The sequence below is a fragment of the Pseudogymnoascus verrucosus genome (assembly GCF_001662655.1).
Source record: "Pseudogymnoascus verrucosus strain UAMH 10579 unplaced genomic scaffold scaffold_45, whole genome shotgun sequence".
NCBI lineage: Eukaryota > Fungi > Ascomycota > Leotiomycetes > Thelebolales > Thelebolaceae > Pseudogymnoascus > Pseudogymnoascus verrucosus.
Genome location: NW_017263696.1, coordinates 215601 through 239742, shown reverse-complemented (window position 1 = coordinate 239742; position 24142 = coordinate 215601). Strand labels below are relative to the sequence as shown.

Sequence of the window (24142 nt, the reverse complement as noted above, 5' to 3'; positions counted from 1 at the left end):
GACAGTCTCGGCACGACTTAAATCCGACCCCATTGACAAGGAAAACATAAGTGCCATCAAGAGAACAACCAATGTGATATGAGTTGAAGATCAACGACAGTGAATTTATTCCCAATTGAGTTATCTAAAAACTGCCTGTTTAATCGCCACCATGAACGGCGACAGCTACTCATCACGAGGTATGCGATCCTATTCAAAGCATTGTAAACCTAACAAAGCAGTTGCTAATCTAATTTCCGAGCAGATGCTGGCAGGCCATCAAGGGACCCATATGTAAGTTTTCCTTCTATGAACTTTCAGCAGAATGATCAGACTGACATAATATAGGCTCCCAGAGGAGCTGACCGGGATGATCGACGAGTCGACAACAGAGATCGCGAGCGTGGTGGTGACCGAAGGAGATCGCGTTCGCCAGGCCACCGAGGCCCAAGGCCATCGCGCCGCGAGGGAGATGTAGACTCCTACTCATCCAGCAGGGACTACAGGGAGAGGGAGCGCGAGGACAGATATTCTGGGAGAGATCGCAGAGGTGGGGGGGAGAGAGACTGGGATCGGGACCGTGGCAGCTCAAGACGCGATGCAAGACGAGATGACGACGATAGGCCGCCGCGCAGGGACAGAGATCTTTTCGACGACAGACGAGGTGGTGGTGCTAGAAGGGGAGACCGTGGCGATCGCGATGGGTTCGGTGGAGGTGGAGGAAGACAAGAGCGCAAGAAGAGCGCCTCCCCGCCACCAAAGAAGAGGGAGCCAACTCCGGATTTGACTGATGTTGTTTCTGTTCTTGAGCGCAAGAGGCGGTTAACTCAGTGGGATATCAAACCACCTGGATACGAGAACGTTACGGCTGAGCAGGCTAAATTGTCTGGCATGTTCCCCTTGCCTGGTGCACCGCGACAACAACCCATGGATCCCAGCAAGCTCCAGGCATTCATGTCGCAGCCAAGCGGATCGATTACGAACGCTGCACTGAAGCCCTCGAACTCAAGGCAAGCGAAGCGTCTTTTGGTTCACAACTTACCAGAGACCTTGTCCGAGGAGGGAATCGTCGAGTTCTTTAACCTACAACTGAACGGCCTTAACGTAATTGAAGGATCAGACCCGTGTCTTACTGCCCAGGTTTCGAAGGACAAATCTTTCGCCTTGGTCGAATTTAAGACCACCTCCGACGCAACTGTGGCTCTGGCAATGGACGGAATCGGAATAGAAGAGAATGGCGCTTCTCGTGCACTATCCATCCGAAGGCCGAAGGATTACATTGTCCCAGCAGTGGACGAGACCATGCACGAGCCTGGTGTTGTCGCCAACGTGGTGCCAGATACCCCAAATAAAATCAGCATCTCGAATGTTCCACCTTATCTCACAGATGAGCAGGTTACGGAGCTGTTGGTGTCGTTCGGTGAGCTGAAGGCATTTGTCCTTGCTAAAGATAGCACCACAGAGGAATCCAGAGGTATCGCATTCTGTGAGTATGTTGACGCAGCTGCCACCGATATCGCTGTTGAAGGATTAAACGGTATGGAGCTGGGCGACAAGCATCTCAAGGTCCAACGTGCCAGCATTGGTACTACGCAGACTGCTGGCCTAGAAATGGGTGTCAATGCGATGTCGATGCTTGCTGGAACGACTACGGATGGACTCGACGAAGGGCGCGTCCTCCAGCTTCTTAATATGGTCACGGCAGAGGAGCTGATTGATAACGAGGATTACGAAGGTGCGTAGCTGCCATAATTTCCTCTATCCACTTTACTGACACAAAACACAGAAATTCTTGAAGACGTTAAGGAAGAATGCGAAAAGTATGGCAAGGTCCTGGACATCAAGATCCCCAGACCAAGTGGAGGAAGCCGCCAGTCAGCAGGTGTCGGAAAGATCTTCGTCAAATTTGACACTCCTGCATCTGCAGGCAAGGCGCTCCGCACCTTGGCGGGGAGAAAGTTTGCCGATCGCACCGTCGTCACCACATATTTCTCAGAGGTAAGAGATCACAATTTTTTGTAGTTTGATCAAGCTAATATGATTTGTAGGAGAACTTTGAGGTTGGCGCTTGGTAGTCCCAATCAAGATACCCGTATAATATGCGGACTATCTTACAACTTGTATCTGAACAGAGCAATTCCGAGTGGAGTTATGGTAATTAAGCCTCAAAATGCGCCTGGCCATCGCTTGCGAATTGATTATGGTGGGAATGAGCATGAGCTGGCAGCAAAGTGGATAATCAAGCTAGAACGAATAGGATTCAGCTTTGTACTATAATATGCTTTGTAACCATTTCATAAGTCCCACAAACATCATGCCTGTGAAGCTTGTCGACAGTAGTGATGATGTGAATATTTTGACCAAGTGAATTTGGCATCACGTGACCACCATATAAGATTACGCGCTAAATTCCGCCTCTCGTAGTAAATATATGCCATCAATGTCACCAAGTCGTGACAGCGACTCCTAACCTCACCTCCTCTCCGACAAGCTACTCCGCAACCATGTCGGACGATACCTTTGAGACGATCAGGAAGCTCCAGGCTGAGCGGAATGCAGCTTCTGCTGGTAAGAGTGGATCAAAGACATTTGATCCTTCCAGTCAGCGAACTGATGTTTCCACCAAGGCTTCCTTGACCGAAAGCTTCGACACCACCGTCTACGACCGTGCCGCTGGGGACAAGTTTGCTGGATACAACACATCGATATCAGTGGCTGAGGATGGTGAGGATGATGAAATGGCAGATGCTGACACCAGCAGGAGGCTGGTTGGGCAATACACGGCCACCAGAAGCCAGATGGACGAGTTCTCGCGGGGAGGCGGCGTTGAGGAAGAGGACATACTTCTAGGTCGGGAGAAGAGCGCGCGCATAACTGATCGAGAGACTGATTACCAAAAGCGACGACTGGATCGAATACTCACTCCGACAAGGGCAGACGCGTTTGCCTCCAACCGCCAGGCTGGAGCCGCAGAGGAAGGCGAGGGTTATCGGGAGGTTATGCGCCGGCGCGAATTGGAGCGCGAGGAGGAAAGAGTTAAGAGAGCTATTGCTGATAAGGAGGCGGATGGCACTGCAGTTCAACACAAACCTACACTCGGCGACGAAGGCCATGCGCTGAACGACAAGGAGAATAACGAGGCTGGATCTACGGAAGTTGTGGCTGCGGGAAGGAAGAGGAAGCAGCGGTGGGATATCTCGTCAGAAGCTGGAGCCGAAGCTGGAGCAGTTCAACCCTCAGAGACGAAGGTGAAGCGATCGCGATGGGACCAGACGCCAGCACCAAGTGGCGCATTAGTCGACGACACACCACGTCGGCGATCACGATGGGATCAAGCACCAGCTGCTACACCAATTGGCCAGCAAGGCCTCGTCACTCCGGCACACCCATCGCAAGGTGGTATGATGGTTCCGACTGCATTTGGAACGGATATCTCTATGCGCAACATGGCATTGTCTGATGAAGAGCTGGACCTGATGCTGCCTTCGGAAGGCTACAAGATTTTGGAACCGCCACCAGGATACGCCCCTATTCGAACTGCGTCCCAGAAAATGATGCAAACCCCTGCGTCGATGAGTGGCGGCTTCATGATGCAAGATCCAGAATCCCAGCGCTCTATGGGCAAGCAGTTGCCTACCGAGATCCCAGGTGTCGGCGACCTTCAGTTCTTCAAGGCTGAGGACATGGCATACTTTGGGAAGTTAACCGATGGAAGCGACGAAAATGCGATGAGCGTCGACGAGTTGAAGGAGAGGAAGATCATGAGGCTTCTCCTGAAGGTCAAGAACGGAACCCCTCCTATGCGTAAAACCGCCCTTCGTCAATTGACGGATAACGCGCGACAGTTTGGAGCTGGCCCTCTCTTCAACCAGATTTTGCCACTGCTGATGGAGAAGAGTCTCGAGGACCAGGAGCGACATTTGCTTGTCAAGGTCATCGACCGTGTTCTCTACAAGCTGGACGACCTGGTTCGACCTTACGTACACAAGATTCTTGTCGTCATTGAACCTCTACTTATTGACCAAGACTACTATGCGAGGGTGGAGGGTCGCGAGATTATTTCCAACCTGAGTAAAGCTGCTGGTCTCGCCCACATGATCAGCACGATGCGACCTGATATCGACCATGTCGACGAGTACGTCCGAAACACAACCGCGAGAGCCTTCGCAGTGGTAGCTTCCGCGTTAGGTATTCCTGCACTTCTACCGTTCCTTCGGGCTGTGTGCCGAAGTAAGAAGTCCTGGCAAGCAAGACACACTGGTGTCAAGATTGTGCAACAAATCCCCATCCTGATGGGTTGCGCTGTGCTTCCCCACCTGAAGGGGTTGGTGGACTGCATTGGCGGCAATCTCAACGACGACCAAACCAAGGTTCGAACCGTTACCAGTTTAGCAATCGCAGCTTTGGCTGAGGCGGCCAATCCCTACGGTATTGAGAGTTTCGATGATATTTTGAATCCTTTGTGGACAGGAGCCAGGAAGCAGCGTGGCAAGGGGCTGGCTGGTTTCCTCAAGGCTGTCGGTTATATCATCCCGTTGATGGACGAGGAGTACGCCAATTACTACACAAGTCAAATCATGGAGATCCTTCTACGAGAGTTCTCTTCTCCGGATGAAGAGATGAAGAAGGTCGTTCTTAAGGTAGTCTCACAATGTGCTGGCACTGATGGTGTTACGGCTGGCTACTTGAAGGAGCACGTTCTGGATGAGTTTTTCAAGAGTTTCTGGGTTAGACGAATGGCTTTGGACAAGCGCAACTACAGACAAGTTGTCGATACTACGGTGGATCTTGGGCAGAAGGTCGGCGTAGGGGAGATTGTAGAGAGAATTGTCAACAACCTCAAGGATGAGAGCGAAGCTTACCGAAAGATGACCGTGGAGACGGTAGAGAAGGTTATTGCCAGCTTGGGCGCTGCAGACATTGGCGAGCGTCTGGAGGAGCGACTGATTGATGGAATATTACATTCCTTCCAAGAGCAGAGCGTGGAGGATATTGTCATGCTGAACGGCTTCGGAACAGTCGTCAACGCTCTGGGAACTCGCTGCAAGCCATACCTACCACAAATCGTCAGCACCATTCTGTGGCGCCTCAACAACAAATCTGCTACAGTTCGACAACAGGCAGCCGATTTGATTTCCCGGATTGCCATGGTGATGAAGCAGTGCGGTGAAGATGCACTGATGTACAAATTGGGCGTTGTTTTATACGAATACTTGGGAGAAGAATACCCAGAGGTGTTAGGATCCATTCTCGGCGCGCTCAGGTCTATCGTGACTGTTGTTGGTATCAGCCAGATGCAGCCACCTATTAAAGACCTACTACCCCGCCTCACTCCGATTCTGCGCAACAGACACGAGAAGGTACAGGAAAATACCATTGATTTGGTTGGACGTATCGCGGACCGCGGACCAGAAAGTGTCAATGCGAGAGAATGGATGAGAATTTGCTTCGAATTGCTGGACATGCTGAAGGCCCACAAGAAGGGTATCCGTCGAGCAGCCAACAACACATTCGGTTTCATTGCCAAAGCCATCGGACCGCAGGACGTTTTGGCAACTCTCCTGAACAACTTGCGCGTTCAAGAGCGACAATCTCGTGTCTGCACAGCTGTCGCTATCGGCATTGTTGCAGAAACCTGTGCGCCCTTCACGGTCCTGCCAGCTCTGATGAACGAGTACAGAGTGCCGGAGCTGAACGTCCAGAACGGTGTGCTCAAGTCTCTGTCTTTCCTCTTTGAGTATATTGGGGAGATGGCCAAGGACTACGTTTACGCCGTCACCCCTCTTCTGGAGGATGCTTTGATAGACAGGGACCAGGTTCACAGGCAAACGGCAGCCTCAGTCGTGAAGCACGTCGCACTGGGTGTTGTGGGACTGGGCTGTGAGGATGCCATGCTCCATCTACTCAACTTGCTGTACCCCAACCTCTTCGAGACCAGCCCCCACGTCATCGACCGCATCGTCGAAGCCATTGATGCGATCCGCATGGCAGTTGGACCTGGTCTGACGATGAACTACGTCTGGGCTGGATTATTCCACCCAGCTCGCAAAGTCAGACAGCCCTACTGGAGGCTGTACAACGATGCGTATGTCCAAGGCGCCGATGCGATGGTACCCTACTACCCTGGTCTGGGAGACGAGCAGATGGATAGGCATGAACTGGCGATTGTGATTTGAAGCTTTGGGAGCGCGTGGGAAAAGGAAGGCGGGAATGGGGGACAAGGGGTCGCGGGCGTTATGTGATTGTGATTGATATGTGTACTTTAGTTAGCAGGCAGGCATGGCGAGGTAGTTAATACAGGTAGATAATACACGGGAGTGACAACCAACGCTGGATCGTTTGTTCTGTGATAGTGTAGACTACTTACTCAGTTTCTAGGATGCTGTGGTTCGTGATCAGTAACGCCGTCGCTGCAAGCTTCCATGGCTTCCTTGGCCATGCTTTATTGAACATCCAGTAAGTACCGATTAAACCCCAAGAGACTCGCCCCCAACGACATGAAACTGACATAATCCAAAACCGCAATCAAACTTCCAGTCACCTGCCCCTCTAGGTACTGTACACAATCTCCAGCATATTCAAAAACCTGCCAACTATCTATCATCAACAAAACCACAGAACCACTCTCTCCCAACCAAGGTCTTCCCAGGTACCCCCCGATGACGTTGTCCACCGCATCCATCACTCCCCTCCCCCCCTGTCGCTCCTCCCACACCGCCAATGCCGTTCCCCGCGCTAGCACCGCCGTTTGAAGATGCGACGCCCCCCCGCAACGCCACCGACGTATGATCACAGCAGCACCAATATCGCGACGTGCAGTATCTGTAGGCGGCGGCGAGAAAGGTTAGCAAGCAAGCCCGCTCAATTAAATTGCGCGTGGGAATTGCGCGCGGGAATAGCAGGTAAGATACAGTACCCCCATATATCCCCGCTCAGCTGGACGGACGGGCTGGGAGAAACTCTTGACTAAGGCGCCCACATGCTGTTTTGTTGGTACATGCGAATAAGAAGCCGAGAAGGGACCATGTACACACGGGAGAAGCCCTTGGAACAGCGGCATCGACACCTTCCGCCCACGCATTCTATGTACATCACACCGGTTAGTAGTGTTAGTAGTGTTAGTAGTCCATTAGCGCCACCAACTGTGGAAGTACTCCCTTCCCTCTCTCGCCGCCACAATAATAACTCAACCCCCCATCCCCCACCAGAGATCCTGCTGCAGAACTCCCTCCCCCCTTCCCACACACCACCTGTGGGGCCTTCATTGTTTCAGGATCCCTCCTCCCCGCCCCAAGGCCGCCACCCCCCAGTTCCCGACGTCGGAATGGCTGGGCGCTGATCGGGACGATGACGATCGCATGACGATCATGGCGGATTGGGCGTGGTGTGAACCATAATTTGAGGTGGTGTCTCATGTGGAGGTAGGCGGTGGTTGTGGTTATTTTGGTAACTGACTAACTGCTACCTATCTGTATCTGTATCAGTAACTGCTTGTTGTTCTTTTGGGTGAGGACGGGTACCGTATGATGGTATGGTACGCACGCGCTGCGGGATGGGATGGGAGGGGGATGTAGTACCGTGGCGCCGAAGTTACAGGCGGAATGCGATGCTGGACCCTGAAAATCGACCAGCACCACCACCGCAGCCGCCGCCGCACGGGAAATCGACGATAGAAGCACCAACACCAACCCACAGCGTACACTCAACCCCCCATCCCCTGCCCTGCCCCCAATCCCTCCTTCCCTCTATAGTACATACCAATGCCATACGTAACCCCCAAAACCACACCGTCTATGTGACCCCCCACCCACCAACCACTCGGCACAGTCCGAAGAAAGTGACGTCTTCCCACGCACCGCTGCGACGTCCCTGGGCCAATTGAGCAGCGTACTCTATGTGAGGAGGGCGGAGGGGGAGTGTCACATGCATGGAGATGCGTGTTTCGGGCTGGTAGAATGGGTAAAGACTCTCTTATCTGTCTCCTTCCTTTTGGCTCGGCTGCGCGAGTTTTCTTGAGAGTGGTTTTCCGAAAATAGGATGGGTGGGAGATGATGTGGGTTGATGGAATGGAGTAGGTGGCAACCAACTAACTTACTTGCACAGCCTCTCTCTCGAGTCGAGTTGTTGAGCTCGGTAGATAGATGGTGTGATGGAGATAGAGGGCAATTTCACAGGCAAATTTCACAGGTCAATTTGGGAAAAGCTGGTGATTGATTGATTGACTGTTGAGTGTTGGCCGAAGCCGCCATCCCTTTCTTTTCATTGTGGTATTTTTATTATTGAAACGACCGTTATGCTATGTCCTAATTCATCCCCGGACCCAGACAACTACATGATTGATGATGGGTATATATCGACATTGAGTGCAATGAGAATCTGCGCAACACTGATACAGTGATACAGTAAAAATCGAAGAAAAAGTAGTCTGCCCTGAACGCCACGCAGTTTCCCCCCCTTCCATTCCACACGCGGTTTAATGTAGAATCCCCCCCAAGTATTCCAGTTCCATATTCCCTCCCAGCCCCCACCTGTCCCTCTTCCCCTCCCTAAAATAGTACAGTATTATTGTAGTGATCGTGATTTGAGAAGCCAGGAAAAAACATATGGCGATTCTCCGCATGACCAACCGTCAATTTGAATATCCACAGAATTAGTCGAATAATGCAGTAACATATCCACAGATTAGACGTTTGTCCCCTCCCTCATAACATGGCTCTCGTGAAATTTTGCTCTCTCGCAACTCTCTCGCACAAACTCTCTCTTTCTTTCTCGTCTACGTCGCAGTCTTCGGAACATGGGTATCGATGCAAGGTGCAGTATTTTGGCGTTAATTTGTTTTTGAAATCTTTTTATTCTGAGTGATGGTCGTCGGATCCCGCTTCGGAAGGCGCTCCTCCCTTGTGCACCTTTCGATGCCTGCGGAGGTTCGAGACGACAGAAAAGTGACGACCGCATCCTTCAACCTCACACGCAAAAGCTATTAAATAGTCAGTAAATCTCGTCTTGGCTCCATTGGGGGTGTTCAACATACGCTTCTCGCCAGTGTGACTGTACATGTGCGTCTGGAGCGAACTGGGGCGTGTAAAGCGCTTATCACACACTTTACACTTGTGCTTCTTCTGCGCGCTGGAGGAAACCTTGGAGCTGAATTGGCCCATCATAGACGAAGGAGCGGGGGGAGCACCTCCGCCCATAAACCCAGGCGGCCTTGGGAGAGTCCTCGACGAGGCAGTCTCGATATCTGATCCGGCATTAGAATAGTCGCTGAGAGACGAATCGACAGAACCACCAAAATAAGCTGGATAAGTTCCAGAAGAAGATATGGACGAGTTTGTGGAGTGCGTGGCGGGGAATCCGTACGAGTCGCCCGATCCGCGCCCGTTGCGTGCACCGGGTCCGTAGATGTTGCGCGGGGTGGTGTTCTGGCTCATAGCGATCATCCCACGGCTCGCGTTGATCGCGTCACCAAAGTCTCGGGTCGTCTCGGAACTCACACTTCTGCTATTGAAGTCAATAAGGGAGCTTTGACGCCGACGTTCATTCTCGGTTGCGGTTGTGAGAAGGGAACTTGAGGCAACTGACGGCTGTGATAGTCTCCGCGAATTGTCCGCCTGTGCTTGCTGCTGGAGCGCATACGTCGACCGTACTGGCGCCGCAGTATAGCCCATGGAATCGTAGGGCGTGGAGGTTGCGTAGGTTGGGTGGGAGGAGCCTCCGCTAGAGTAGGAAACGCTGCTGCCGTAGGCGGGATTGGGCGGCTGGACACGGTTCTGGCTCATCACATCTTGGGGCAAGCTGAGCATCTGCTGCTGCCCGTACACGGTCCCCATGGGGGCGCTACCTGCGGAAGCTGAAGACTGAGGGGCGGAGGCGTATGGTGGCATGGAGGAGGCGTGCGAGCCAAGTCTTGCCGGCGGTTCCTTGGGTATCGAGTCCAAGCTGATGGGGTTCAGGCTGTGTGATGAAGAAGAATACAGGCTCTGGGGAGGAGGCGCAGAGGAAGCACTCCACGGGTTTGTGAAATGCGGCGAGTGATTATAAGGCATGTGATCGAAGTTCAGAGCGCCAAATTGACGCTGTTGATGGTCTATGGCCATAGTCATAATCGACAATTATTGTGTGTAAGGTCAGTTATGAGAAGGGACCGGGAGGCCGATATGTAAAGGTCGCGGTCGTGGTATGTATATGGTGTGCGGTGGTGATTTTTGTTCCTGGAAGGATTGGGGGAGGCGGCTTCCAAATGTAACTTGGTGGATATAAGGTTCAGACGATCATACAGAGAGGAAAGACGGGATCAGCGTTCCTTATGTAGGTATCGTGAAGCTGGGTTGACAGTTTGGAGTGGCGCTGGTAGCTGGTTGGCTAGGGTGTGGGACAGGGCCTAAAGTATGGAGAAAGAACGAAACTGGTAATAGTCCGAACGGTGTGTGGAGATGTGGGAAGGAAGGTTGGGTGCGGAGTAGCAGCTTTAGTTTTTTAGTGTATAGCGGTATAGTAGTAGCGGTAGTAGCGGTAGTAGTTCAGAGTAGTAGCCGGTAGAAAGAGCAAGGGATAGGGACGGGGATGGAGACAGGATAGTTTGAGTAGTTTTGAGTAGTTCGAGTATAGCTGGGGACCCAAAAGATGTGTGGAGTAGAGTAGAGTCAGTTCGGTCGGTATGGGAACCCAAGTGATTCTTTCGACGGGTAAGGATCTTCGTGGGTTGCAGGATAGAAGACCCGTCCTTTAAGTATATAGTACTCAAAGTTATAAGTACCCTTTTTTCTCGAGGACACCTTATTATCTTTCCTGGTGAAAAACTTGGTAGTTGAGTGAGTGAGTGAGTTATGAATGGGCGAATAAGGTAGTTTGGGTGGTGGTTTTATCTCTCTCTCTCTCTCTCTAACTTTTTATTCTCTCGTTTCGTTGAAGTTTCCTTAAAACCAGCTTTCTGGGATGTTATGTACGGGATTGTATGGGAAGTATTGTAGGTATGTTACGGTAGTGGGTGTAGTATTTTAATAGGGTGTAATTAGTTGGTGGTGTATAGGAGGATTGGATGTCTCTTGTTCCTCGAGGCTGGCTGCCGGCCTTGTACACATTTATGCCCTCTTTTTTTTTTTTGTTATGTATCTTTACACGCACAAGCCAGGATTAGGTGTGGTTGGTGGTTGCTTGTATGGACATCCTGTATGGCCGCTGTATCTTGGCCGTTGGCGGGGTTTGATAGGTGGGCAACTATATGGATCCAAAACCAAGATGTGGTACTAAGTACGTATTCTACGTGTTCTATGTACTGTATACAGGGCAAAGTTTGAGCAAGATAAATTGACGGGAGACGAGATTTTCCGTTTTATTTATATACGAGAATATAACCTGCATGCAGTCAAGAGATGGGATATATGATACTGCAGCGGGATGATGCTTTCCCAACGGCTAAGGGTAAGTACAGCCAAGTACGGCAGAACTATGGTACGATAGTTTGAAGCAGTTGCCGAAGGAGTGGGGAATTCGTTGAAGGTTTACAGTAACAAGGAGTACTCTAGTTGAGTATACTATAATTTCGGGGGATGATGATCTCTTAGTTTGAAGCTGACTCGCAGGACCCGATCCAGTAGGGTGACGGCGAGTAATAATAAAAGTACCTAGTACACAGTAAGTAATAAGAGAGGGTGGGAAGGAACGGGGAATGGAGGATGAGGGAGGGAGGGGTAAGAAGGGCGTTAAAAAGGAGGAACTGAAAAAGTAAGAAAGTCAGATGTATTGTATGGAGTAAGTAAGTATATGCTGTTATGTTGGTACAGCAAAAGAGAGAGTTGCCGGGGTTTGGTGGTTGGGGGGGGGGAGGTGAGCTTAGAGAGAGACAAGGCGTAAAAGAGGCGCAAAGGCGTAAAGAGGCGGTGGAGAGGAGTGGAGGTGAGAGATGAGAGAGGAAAGACGTCTCCGAAAGAATTGTGGGATAGGTTAAAGACGGGTTGGCCAAGGAGAAAGCAGCGACTTGTTTTTTTTTTCTGGAATTATGTCGAATTTTGGTGAATTAAGCCACTAAGACGATGGGAGAGGGACCAGGACCAGGACAAGTACCGAGTAGCAGCGTAGTAGAGCATAGTGGTGCAGTAGGAGGGTACGTAGATAGGTTAGTTTGAGTAGAGTAGAGTAGAGTAGGAGTTTACAGTACAGTAAGTAAAGTGGGGGTGTGGCCATAGAGTGCGGAGTACTTCCATGTTAACTGAAGAGCTAAAGACAAATCAGAGTAGAGGGAGAGTAAGGGAAAGGGGAAGTTAGAGAAGGGTGTGGGAGGGGAGGGGGGTGAATGTGGTGAATATGGTGAAGGTAGGTGAAGGTACATACATTACAAAACATGCAAATTAAATCGGTGCACGCCCCGTCGTAGATTCAGCTAGGTAAGTGGTGGGTTCAGGGTCGACGATGTTGTGGTCAAGGACGGAGATGGGACATTTAAGAGGGTCCTGCTAGTATTCCTAGTACGCCACTACAGTCACTTACAGCTAGTCTACCGTCTTCATCATCATCATCATCAGGCACTACCCTTCACGGCGCCAGTGCCGTCTCATGTACCTTTTAACTCCACAACAGCCCAGAGAACACCGCGAAATGGTGATAGGAGTACAAAGCAGGAGAGCAAAGTAGTGGTGTAATGGTGCATGCTAAGCTAATTTACAGTGGTCAGTTGTGCGTGCGTGCGTGCGTGCGTGCGGGATGCTTCCCGGTTCAACTTACCCTGCCCGGGCTTGTCGTTGTCCGCCTTACTCCACCGACTGGAGGTTGTTGCACGACGGTATGTCTGGTACTGTATGGATAGGATGGGATATGGATATGGGTATGGGATAGCAGACTGTTCCTGGCTGGCTGAGTAAGGTGATGGATGAGTGGGTGAGTAAGAGAGTTGACTGGCCAGCCAGCTTGTCTCATAGTACGTGCTATGCTATGCTGCTATGCTTGTCTGTGAAGGGATACTGACACGAGGCTGGCGAAGGGATACATCATCCATCAACCTGCGAGTTTTATGTACAGTAAGATAAGCTGATGTTAGCTTCAAGTAGATACATACATATATCCATACAAAAAACAAACAAAACAAAAAAGACACGGACTCACACTCAGGCGCTCATGCTTCATGCACTCAGAAACGCATAGGGAGTACTTTGGTTGTACAGCCAATTCCACGTACAAAGTAAAGTACCCCCCCAAACAAACCCACCCCGTTAGTTCCATATCCAGTTACGTAGGTGCCATCCGTATCTTCACTCCTACTGGCCAAGCAACCAGCACCCTCTGCCCGTTGATACGTGTTCGGCCAGCAGTTAGCGGGAGGGAGGGGAGAGGACGGACTCCACGGTAGAAAAGGGCAACCAGAGGAGAAAGAAGACGGCCCAAACGGGCAAAACAGACAGAAAGAGACAAGACAAGACAGGGCAAGAGAGGGCCAGAAAATGATCCTTCCCTTCCCCCCCTTTTGCCCTGTCTTCCAAATTCACAATGTCCACGATGGCGTCACTGGCGGAGGCCCGCAATCAATCAACTGGCCGTGGCGGATTATAGTTGGGCGCGGTGGCGTCGTGGGATCCTGCTCGCCCAGAGGAAGTGAAGGAGCAACTGCCCGATTCTGACTGCTGGCCCACTCACACCGGGATGACTAGTGCTCGGGAGGCACGTGAGCTAAGGGGAGTTATGGAGTAGAGTACCATCAGATCAGATTGAGCAAAGCAAGCAAGCAAGCACCGACGGCACGTTCCCCCTGTTTGCTGCGAGTGATGGAAAATGAGATGAGAGAGATACGATGGTGGGTAGAGTACGGAGAAGATGGAGGAGGAGCGGTAGGGCTGCCCAAATTCCCATGGCTTGCATACACAAATTGGAGAGAGGGAAAGGGGAAAAGGGAAAAGGGTAGTCTGTAACAGAGTGACATCCTCGACTGCCGGCAACAGGGTTCTTGCTGTCTCTTGTCCTCACTCACAAATCTCATCCCACAGTCTCACTCACTCCCTCAGCCGTATTTACCCTGCTATCTATCCCCTTCAGGCTCAACCTCTCAACGTCTCTACCTTTTACAGATTCATTCACACATACATAATTGCAATCAAACTCCCGTCTCAAGATAGCCTCTCGCATCACCCCATTCCTTGCAAAAACCATCACCCAAAAAGAATCATCATATAATCACATCGCTCCAAGCGGCTAACCACCGCAATCTGCTTGTTATATTGTTCCCTCCCCGTCATTTTCCATCTGCAGCCCCCCCCCTTCCCCCCCAGCAAGACCAAAAACGAACACCGGAGCATCTCTCAAAGTGGCACCCTTGCTCAACGACGACGGACCAATTAAGCGCAAAGCGGATCCTTCGAAATCTGAAACATGGCCGAAAGTAAAAAAGTTAGTGTCGTCGTCGTCGTTGCCAATGCAATGCTGGTCCTTGCGAAAAAGAAAGATGCCACAACCCATGCCTATACCCACTTTGCAGTTACTCCACTAACACGCCAGATAAAAACCCACCACACCACGGACAGCCAACCATGCCAGCGCCGCCCTTGCCCCAAAGCCGTTCGTGCCCGAATCGGCGATCGCAAGGGTGGGTGGAAGGGGGAGGGGAGGGGAGGGAAGTTGGAGACTCCATGTTTGTAGAGTAGCACTGTATCGACGACACACACATACATCTCGCATTTTTTACAACTCTTAGCTCTTAGCTGATCGATCGGTTGCAGGGAAGTCGATGCACAGCCACCATTTTGGAGCTAACACCCCATCACCGGATCTCGACCCGATATTATGCCACGCTCAGGAATCATTTCGTTTCGTTTCGTTTTCTCTTGGTCCGCAATCTCCAGGCCTCGGGGATGATGCCTGCAGTGGGAATTGAAACGAAACGAGACGACCGGACAATTGCTTGACTACTGTAGTGTACAGAGAAAGAGAGATGGGGGAAAATGCATGTAGAGAGAATTCACTGGGTGAGAGCAGGTCTGAGAATCCCACTCCTACAAGGCTCTATGGGCAGGATGCAAGGCCCATTGAACTTCCCATTCACCGAATCCAACCACCCAACAGGAGGTGAGAAGCGCATAATGCTCGTTGCCCGTCTTTTCTCCCATTGTTCCCCGAATCCGATCTGGCGTCACACAACGAATTGCCCGAAATGGCTCGTGTACAGCCAGACACAGCACACAGGCACGCACAGTACAGATCCAAGAGCCCACCGGGAAGAACAAGCAGCGGGCGTCCACATCTCATCTCGGGCGCGGACCCTAAGCTGGACATATCCTCCACCAGTGACTGATTAGTTGAATTTCATCAACCATAGTTTGGTTGGCGTGACAGCCCGGTGCCGTAATGAGACTACACCGTTGACCAAAAAAAAAAAAAAACACCATCATATTCTTCTCATCTCATCTCATATCCTTCATGTCTTGGCAGCTAACCAACCAGGCGCAAACCACGAAGTCGGGCAAAGGGACCCAGTATTATCCGCGAGATTGAAGAAACAACTTACAGCAAACTAGGCGGACTAGGTGGACTAGGAGGGGAACAGAATGCTTGGTGGATGTTTCACATTCTTCTACCCCCATCCCCTAATCGAACGGCGTATGGAGTACCTTTTCTTTCTCTCTTTTTCAGGGATCCATTTCAAGGTGGTTCAAAGTTCATGGTATCGTGTGGTTAAGTCATCGAGGTAGGTCATCAAGGTGTCTGTCTGTCTCCACCCATCAAGATCCATCCAGGGCAATCTCCCGTTTTGGGAAAAAGCCACCTCTGTCCTTCCTTCCCGAAAGAGGGAGTGGAGAAGAACGTGGGTGTGGAAAAAAGGGGAAATAAGCTGAAATATTTGCCCATCTCTATTCGTAATGTACTCTTTAAGTTTTGAGAAATTTTTATATTACATCTGTAACTGATATGGGTACAATTTACCTTCCCAAACATCATGTAGAAAGTACGTAGAGCATTTTTACTATCGGGATGTGGTCCCTGGGTGGTGATGGTGGTGGGGGATAGATTGGGATCGGCGGTGTAGTGTGTTTCAGGTGTGCTGCGAGAGAGAATGCGGTGGAGACGGGTCTGCTGGGATGGAGATTGAAGGTGGGGTTGAGGTTGGGGGCGGTGGTCAGGGCGGCGAGGAGGCTACTGCAGATACTTACAGATGGGGACGGAGTGGAGGATGGAGGAAGGAGGAAGTAAGTGGAGAAGGGATGATGATGGAATGGATGGGATAGAGATGAGAGATGAGTATGGATGACGGATGGGTGGAGGCAGAGTGGGAAAGTGAGTGGTGGCAAGGAGTGAAAAATGAATATGCGCAAGAAAGAAATGAGATGAGATGTAGTGGCAGCGGCAGAGGCAGAAAAATCAACAGTTACGCCGTGCTGACATGACATGTCTCCTTCTCCGACCTCCGCATACGAGCGCAGCTGCATCGCATCGGCCCCATCTTATTTATGTTGAGTTGAGCACAGTCAGTCAGTTTGTTAGTATGCAGCAGGCAGGGCAGAGGAGGCGATAGGGCGATATCAACGGGGAAGGGACAGCGATAGAGAGTGACAGATGCACATGCACGCAGTCAGTGCACAGTTCACAGTTCACAGCTTCACGACTTGCAGTAACTGCAGTGCAGTGCAGCGCAGGAACAGTGGATTCAATCCCAATCCCACTCCTACCGCCGTTGTAAACACTGCCATACGCCTCTCTTTCCTCCCCTGCCCAGTTCTCCCATCACCCACTCACCCACTCACCCACTCCTTCCCTTCCACACCACGGCACTGTACGCCAAACCCACCGCCAATCCATCGCCAACCCACCGCCAACACCGTCAAACCCAGCATATCCATATCATCACCATTACCACTCCCTTCCCTCTCCCGGCAATTACCGACATACTAGCCCATCGCTTGGTACGGCGATCCCATGGCCGATCGCCGTGTGCCGCCCACGCCCACGCCCACACCAACGCCTGTCCCGCCCTCACGTCTGTGATGTGGTTAGTTGATGGACCTGCGAGTGACTAACTGTATGTGCTCGACGACACGATGGGTGTAGGTAGTGTAACGTCCTTGCTCATGCTCTACCAAACATCCCGTTGCCAGTCAAATTAGACAGGCAGGCACGCCCGGGACCTCATCAAGCCCCTCCCACAATTGCCGTTCCGTCCCTCTTCACTCTCCCACTATTCCCGCTCTCCTTTACGCCTCCTCCGTCCCTTGTACTCACCCCTTCCCCCCCTTCCCATTCCGCGTTTTCCCAGTCCCATTCCGTCACCTCACCTCACCACCTCACCATCCACCACCCCCCGGCGAGCGATCCCCCACATCCGCCGCCAAGGCCTGTCACCCGGGGAGGGTACCCCTGTTGACAATTTCCAAGAGTGAGTTTTTTGGAGAGTGGATGCTCCACTGGTGGTGGTTACGAAGGGAAGAGATTTGCTGTGGCATACTGCAGCAAATGGTACTGTATAGCATGGACGGATAGATAGAATGGAAGAGTGTGAGTGTGAGTATAGGTGAGGAATAGAAGATATACCCTCACTCACTCACTCACTCACTCTACGTCTAACAAGAACACGCACTCTCACATACGCACTCCCAATCTATCCCACGCTGCCCATATTCAAACTCCCATCATAATAACTCCATCTCCTCCTCCTCCTACACCCCCCATCCCAGCTCCACCCCATCACCACAACCACTCCCTCCACCCACCCAAGCCAAGCCCGCCCCAATCTCCTCTCCCTTCCCACCCACCCTCCCACCTCCCCTGTCCCTCCCGCCAAGCCCGCCCTAACACCAGGGTCCGTGTTCCCATCCCTCACACCCAAAAGATCATCCCCCCCCTTCGAGAGCTTAATCCTCCCCAACCCCCATCGAGACAAGATCCCGAGCATCCAGCGCCATCACAAATCCACACACGGCACGCGTCCGACGAACGGCCGAATGGCGGACGCCCTCCAGCGCCTCAAGCACGCCTCAAATCGCGCCTGGTGATGGATGTGGAGGGAGGTTGAGGATGAGGCTTGGGGGGGTTATCCACTCTTGAATTTTATAAGATTGAGGATACCAGAGGATGCGCGGTGGGTGGGGATAGGGGATGCAGAGAATCGGGTGTTTGTGTTTGTGTGAACTCCACTCTTGAGTGAGTTAGGCCCCCACTCGCTGGCTGCTAACTGCCTCTAGTGACGGAGGTGCACACACATCCAGATCCCCCCCGCGCCCTACACACCGCCACCAACTACTAACCATCTCACCCTCTAACCCATCTTACCCTCTACACTCTAACCATCCTAACCCTCTGTACCCTCTACCCTCTACCCTCCCACCACTCCCCATCACCATCCCACATCCCACCCACTCCCACCACCACCTCCCCCCACACCCCCCTACTAGTCCCCCAGCACAGCCTCCTTCCCCCCCGTCCCCGCTGCAATCTCCCCTGCACCACGCCCCGCTAGTCCCCCCATCTGCCGACCCTCGGAGCGGGTTCGCATCCCCGACTTGTGGGTGTGGGATTGGAGGAATGGATGCCGTGGTGTGTGTGGTGTGGTGTGGACGGCGCGGATTGATGGGTGAGGAAGAGGAGGAGCTCGGTCGGCACCTGGAAAGGGAGACGGACGGAGGAGCGTTTGCTGACAGTCGTAAGCACGGGTGCCGGTGGTGGTTTACTGGGTGGTGTGTGTTGGATAGTAGGCTGGCTGGCTGGTGGGTGGTGAGGGTGCGGGTGCGGGCCCCTTACTTCCCCTATGTGCACAACAGCACCAAGCACCACCACAGCAGCACCGACGACGCTGATGAAGCTACCACCATTCACCCCCCATCCCATCCCCCATCCCCCAAATCTCTGTATGTGCGTGCATCCACGACGACGGGAACCGACACATACCCTCCCGATGTGATCCCGTGCAAACCTCTACATACTCATCTCAGACATTCACAGCACGTTACGGTACATCGCATACTCATCTCAGACATTCTCCGCATGCGCGCATATCGATAATCTCACAATTTTTGTTGTATGTGAGTGAGGTGAGACATTGCGTTACCACATAACACAGACACTACACAGCACAGTACGCCCCTATTCACGGGGGGTCTTAGATTTCGGGGATTTCGGGGAGGAAGGGTGGCGGGGGAGAGGGGGGGTTGTCTGAGTTGCGTCAATTCTCACTTACTCAGTCAGTAGTCAGTCAGTCAGTCGGTCACATTTCCCGCTCTAAAGCGCTGGCTGGGCATGTATGGATTGGTCAACGGCCATAGTCAAAAGACGAGAGATATATGTGCTGGCTTGTCTCATTCAGAAGGATTTTTTTTGGCTCAGGACTCTGTTATCTTCATTCCCCCCCAATCCATTCCCCCCTCCCCCTGTCTGAGAGAGATTTGTTTGCCTCCCCAGCCCGTTTGTGTGCGAAAATTTCCATTTACACTATCACCCATTAGAATCCCACTCCGTCCCGTTCCCCCTATCCTGCACTGCCATCCTTCATCCTCAGACACCGCCCGCCCATCCTATGATACACGTATCTTCTTCCCCCAGACAAAAAAATGAAAAAATTGTGATCGAGACTGTAGTAGTGTAGCTTGCGAGAAGACTTGAGAGAAAAATAGAACATAGGAAACAAGAAAATCAAATCATTAGAGGTATCCGGTGTTGCGCAACCCCCTAGATATAACTGCAAGACCGCAATAGTACATGTAGTATATGTATGTGAACAGCCGCTGAAGGTAGTCGAGTTGTCGCTGTCAAACTCTCCGGCGCAGGTTGCGTGGGTATCTCCTATCTGAACTCTGGAGAGAGGCGCGATATATCGAAACATTCGCTCGCAAATTGTCCCTCCTATCCTGAACTCCGTAAAAACAAAAAATCGCAAATAACGCCTCGCTTTCATAAACAAATCCGCTTCTTCTTCTTCTTTCTTCGGTGTCCTCTCATATCGCCGGCGCGACTGACCCGCGATTCTTCCCGAGGGTTCCAAAGATCTGCTCCGGGGGAAGACGGTTCATCTGGCTCGTCTTGTCGAACATATTCGTTGGTGCAGGCACGTAGCCCTCACGCTTGCGGCGGAGACGTTCGGCAATGATGCCAGCGACGACCAGGAGGAATATCAAGGCGAGGGCGATGGCGAGGCCGATTAGGACGATGAGGCCGAGTGCGAGGTGGCTTTTGCCGTCTTCGAAGACGTTTTGCTGCTGCGAGAAGATCTTGGAGATGCTGCCGGATCGCTTGTCGGAGGTGCTAGTTAGAGCGTATGGCTGGAAGGCGGTTCCGTTGAAGAGGACGGCAGAGGCGTTGCCGAAGGATGGCAGGTTGAGAGATCCAGTGAGCAATAAGACGTAGCTGGATGGGATGAGATCTGTAGATGTGTGACCTTCTGACAACGGAAGGACTTGGATGCTGCGGATTTCAGACTTCGATCCCAGAGTGTATCCGACAGAGCTCCACTTCGAACCATCATACTTCATCAAGAAAGCCGATCCGTTCGTTGCAACTCCTGAGACCCAGAACTGCGATGTATCCTTTGAGGCTGGAGTAAATGAAGTAATCGCTCCTGGGATCGTGGAACCTCCATCGAACTCGGTCCAGACCTGAGCCTTCGCGTCGTAGGAGGCCAATGAAGTCTTGTTCCCTGATACTTCGAGCAATCCACCGACAATGAGCGTGTCAGCACTTTGCCATGCCAGCGTGTTCACCGTCCCAGACATGGTGCCTGGACGATTCCACTGAGTAGCGGCTGCGGTAAAGACGCAAAGTCCAGGGCAGTCGAGGGAACCCGCATGGTCGAAGCTTCCAGCTACATAAATATCTCCTGTGCTTTCTCTGATGCTGATGGCAGAAACGATCACTTCATCGCCAGCAAGCGCTGGAGGCTGGATAGGTGTGGTTCTCGTCTTCAGATTGTAACTGACGAGACCGTTGATGCTGGCTCCATTTACCGTTCCCTTGAGCGCTCCGCCAACCCACAAAACGTCGTCATTGCTTGCAAGAGCCATAACTGTAGAGTCATTCCTGAGTTGAGAAAGGCCAGTCACGGTGTCGGATTTTTCCCCGTCAAGGATGAGCAGATTGTTTATCGTAGAACCATCCGTAGCCTTAGCTTCAAAGTGTCCTCCAAAGATTGTCACGTTGATTCCGTTCGCTTCGTAGAAGTGGCCAGTGACGACGCCCGATAATGTGTTATTGGCTGAAGTTGCTCTCTTGGAAATAGAGCTCGATGACTTGGTTTTTGCTTGAATATCCACGGGAAAGCTACTGATCTTTCCATCGGTTAAAGCAGCAGCACCATGGGCGCCAACCTGCGAAGAAGCTAGCGAGCCTGAAAACAACGAGCCGCCGCCGTTTGGAAGGTCAACAGCTGTCGTCAACTTGCCATCGAACGACATCTGCGTTGCTTTGAGGTTTTGAAGCCAGTTGCCTCGCGAGGGAACCCAGATTGCAAATCCAGAAACTGGAATGGACTTGTTGGCCCCGAAGGCATTGATCTCATCGAAGTTTCCTGTGAGAGAAATTACTGTTTCAAGTGCTCCATTAGTGAAGTTGACAGCAAACGGAACGATGTCTATAACCCGTCCGTTGACGCCGGCGCCCAGGGTGTTCCATGTGTCTTTTGATACATCGTAGGCAGCCACATTGTTCAGCCCCTTCGTGTTGGCTTTACTTGTGTTGTCGAATTCTCCACCAATGTAAACGATACTGCCGTTGACGAACAGGGTATATATAACACCATTCAGGCCATCGCCCGTTAGGCTGAACGAGCTGGTCTTGTTGACGCCGAAAATGTTGTTCATTCCCTCGGCGCTGTAGTTTCCTGCTGCAATGGTGATATCCCCAGAAGTGGCAAGAGCTTTGATGTCCGCGCCAGGGCTCAGTGCGCTACCAGCTTTATCAATAGCAGACTTTGCAAATTCACTTCCATCTACGGACTTCTTCGAGGGGTCGAATTCAAATAAGCTATTCAAGCCACCAGCTGAGTCAAGAAGAGTAAACCCGACTCTATTTGCCACAGCTGTCACCTGTCCAGTCTGTCCAGAACTCGGGGCAAGTTTGATGGAAGGCCGGAATGAGTCGCTACTTGCGTCGATATAGCCAATGTATATCTGATCATACTTGTCGAAGTTGTTGGTCTGAAAGACATCAGTCTGGAAAGCTGGTTCGCTCGACCCAGCGCTCATGGTACCAGTGACGCGAACTTGTCCACGAGATGCGCAACTATCGTCCTGGATGCAACCGGGTGTGTAGATATTGACCGAGTAGTTTCCAGCTTCTTTGATGTGAGGGAAGAACTCTATAGATTCGGAGTCCGAGGAAGCTTTTGATCCATCAATCTTCAGAGTAAGATAATTCGACACGCTTTGGCGAGAAGGAGTAACTTCCCAAGGCCCAGCGACAGTTGCCTTTGAGACTGTGGACGAAGAGACGGCGCACTCGGGTTCATTGAAATCGTTAATGGCATAGGAGTAAATGTCGTCTTCGAAAAGCTTGATGCCTGTAAGTCCAGCGCCACTTCCATACCAGTCGGTTATATCAATCTGGAACATGCTCATGCCGATAACATTGACGAAAAAGAAATCCTGGAAGGTAACACTGGGATCATTTGACAACGGGCATTCCGAACTACAAGACGAGTTGGCGCCAGTCGCAGGGTCAACATAGGTGAAGTTCATGATGCCATTGATCGGCATAGCAGTATACCGCCATGTCTTCGTTCCCCTTCCATCCAGATGCGTATTCCATAGTCGCAGTTTGGTAGGCTGGAATCCAAATCCAAAATCAGCCCTCCAGAATCCGCCTGCGTTGTCTGCGAGCAGCCATGTGTTGCCAGGGCCATCCGCGCCAGTTTCCTTGCAAATGATGTTCTTGGGATCGGCAAAGTCAGCGCTTGTCGCATCAGGTCCAGATGTAATCCCGGCTTTAGCTATGTTGATGATCTGCTGGTCTGGGTCGCTAATGACAGAGGCGTTTCCAAGGCCAGTGAAAGACCCCCCAAATATGATTTTGCCGGCGGAGGACTTCGTGATAGAGGTAACAGGGCCATTGAATCCAAGGAAAGGAAGATCCGTCAAGCCGTGGGTGCTGTTCAGTGAGGCAGCGTTCGTCGAGTTAGCAGCTTTGAACTTTCCTCCAATGTACACAGTGTTGCTGGATTGATCGCAGTATAATGACGAAACTTGACCTGAAAGTCCGGGAACTGGTGTGACCGCTGAAGTATTAGGGTTGAACAACGCAATTCCCTGAGATTCCACACCCCCCAAGCTGGTGAAGTTGCCTGCCACTACCACATTTGATACGCTACCGTCCTTCGAGACGAGTGGGCACATGGATTGGATGCTAGCATCTGAGGATGCGACTGATGCGAACCCTCCATCCGGGAAACGGGCCAGAACTGATTCGGCACCATTTGACGAAGGCCCAACCTCACTCTGTCCTTCATATTCGTATAATGAAATGCCATCAAAGTCGCCAGCTATACCGACGCGGCCGAACTGCGAGAGGTCGAGGTTCGGTGATGGTATGGGGTTGAACGTAACTGCTTGCGATAGTTGGGAGAGCGAGACCAAGGCGAAGCACAATTGCGACAAACGAAGCTGCTCCCCAGCTGCTCGACTCACTAACGATGGAAACTTCATCGCTAGAGCCAAGAGCGTGGGCTCTTATGGGAAATATATAGTGGTGCCCTCGATCAGGGACTTGATGTTGAAATTAGGTACGGTGGGTCGGGATTATGTCGAGGTTGAAACTGGAGTAAACACGGGTATCAATCCATCTGTGTATCCTCCAGTTGGCCTCAAAGAACTGTAACTCCGTCGGGGTATTTCGTGAATCGCCTGGTGTGCTTCTGTGAATGAGCGTGGTGTTGATGAGTGACGTGGAGAGGCTGGTTAGGAGATGAGGTGGAAAGGATCTGACTGAGGTCGCGACTTCGCTTATTCCGTGATTGGGTAGGCCGGTGTTTTGCAACGTCAACTATACGAGAAGGTTGGGAACTTCATGTCTGACGACAACCTCGGGTGGGCTGGGATCAGTACATCACTTATTATGGTCTAAGATTCACAGTCTATTGCTACATTTATAGGACATTATTTTTGTTCGACTTCAACAATTGCTGCCGCTCACATTTCAAACCTCACTTCACCTCTATATTTTTTATTCTTGAAGCTAAGGGGTCCAGCCGTTCAGGTACGAAAGGTACCAT

General features: G+C 51.6%; 4 protein-coding genes across 4 annotated transcripts; 2 read left to right on the top strand and 2 right to left on the bottom strand.

Moving 5' to 3' along the window:
- Positions 1-59: 59 nt before the first annotated feature.
- Positions 60-2264, top strand: VE01_08169 (uncharacterized protein). The gene is made up of 5 exons (XM_018277597.2): positions 60-179; positions 245-273; positions 328-1714; positions 1766-1977; positions 2028-2264. Exons 1-5 carry the CDS (start codon positions 152-154, stop codon positions 2052-2054), a joined length of 1683 nt encoding a protein of 560 aa, XP_018127452.1. The 5' UTR covers positions 60-151; the 3' UTR covers positions 2055-2264.
- Positions 2265-2426: 162 nt separating this feature from the next.
- Positions 2427-6297, top strand: PRP10 (U2 snRNP component prp10). Its single transcript, XM_059463944.1, has 2 exons — positions 2427-2547; positions 2607-6297. The coding sequence occupies exons 1-2, from the start codon at positions 2533-2535 to the stop codon at positions 6153-6155; spliced, it is 3564 nt and encodes a 1187-aa protein (XP_059319449.1). The 5' UTR covers positions 2427-2532; the 3' UTR covers positions 6156-6297.
- Positions 6298-8518: 2221 nt separating this feature from the next.
- On the bottom strand, positions 8519-10301 carry VE01_08167 (uncharacterized protein). The gene is made up of 2 exons (XM_018277595.2): positions 9011-10301; positions 8519-8956 (listed from the first exon to the last, which is right to left on the bottom strand). Exons 1-2 carry the CDS (start codon positions 10080-10082, stop codon positions 8829-8831), a joined length of 1200 nt encoding a protein of 399 aa, XP_018127502.2. The 5' UTR covers positions 10083-10301; the 3' UTR covers positions 8519-8828.
- A 9034-nt stretch (positions 10302-19335) lies between these two features.
- On the bottom strand, positions 19336-23848 carry VE01_08166 (uncharacterized protein). The gene has a single exon (XM_018277594.2). The coding sequence runs from the start codon at positions 23574-23576 to the stop codon at positions 19881-19883; it is 3696 nt and encodes a 1231-aa protein (XP_018127501.1). The 5' UTR covers positions 23577-23848; the 3' UTR covers positions 19336-19880.
- Between the last annotated feature and the right edge of the window lie 294 nt (positions 23849-24142).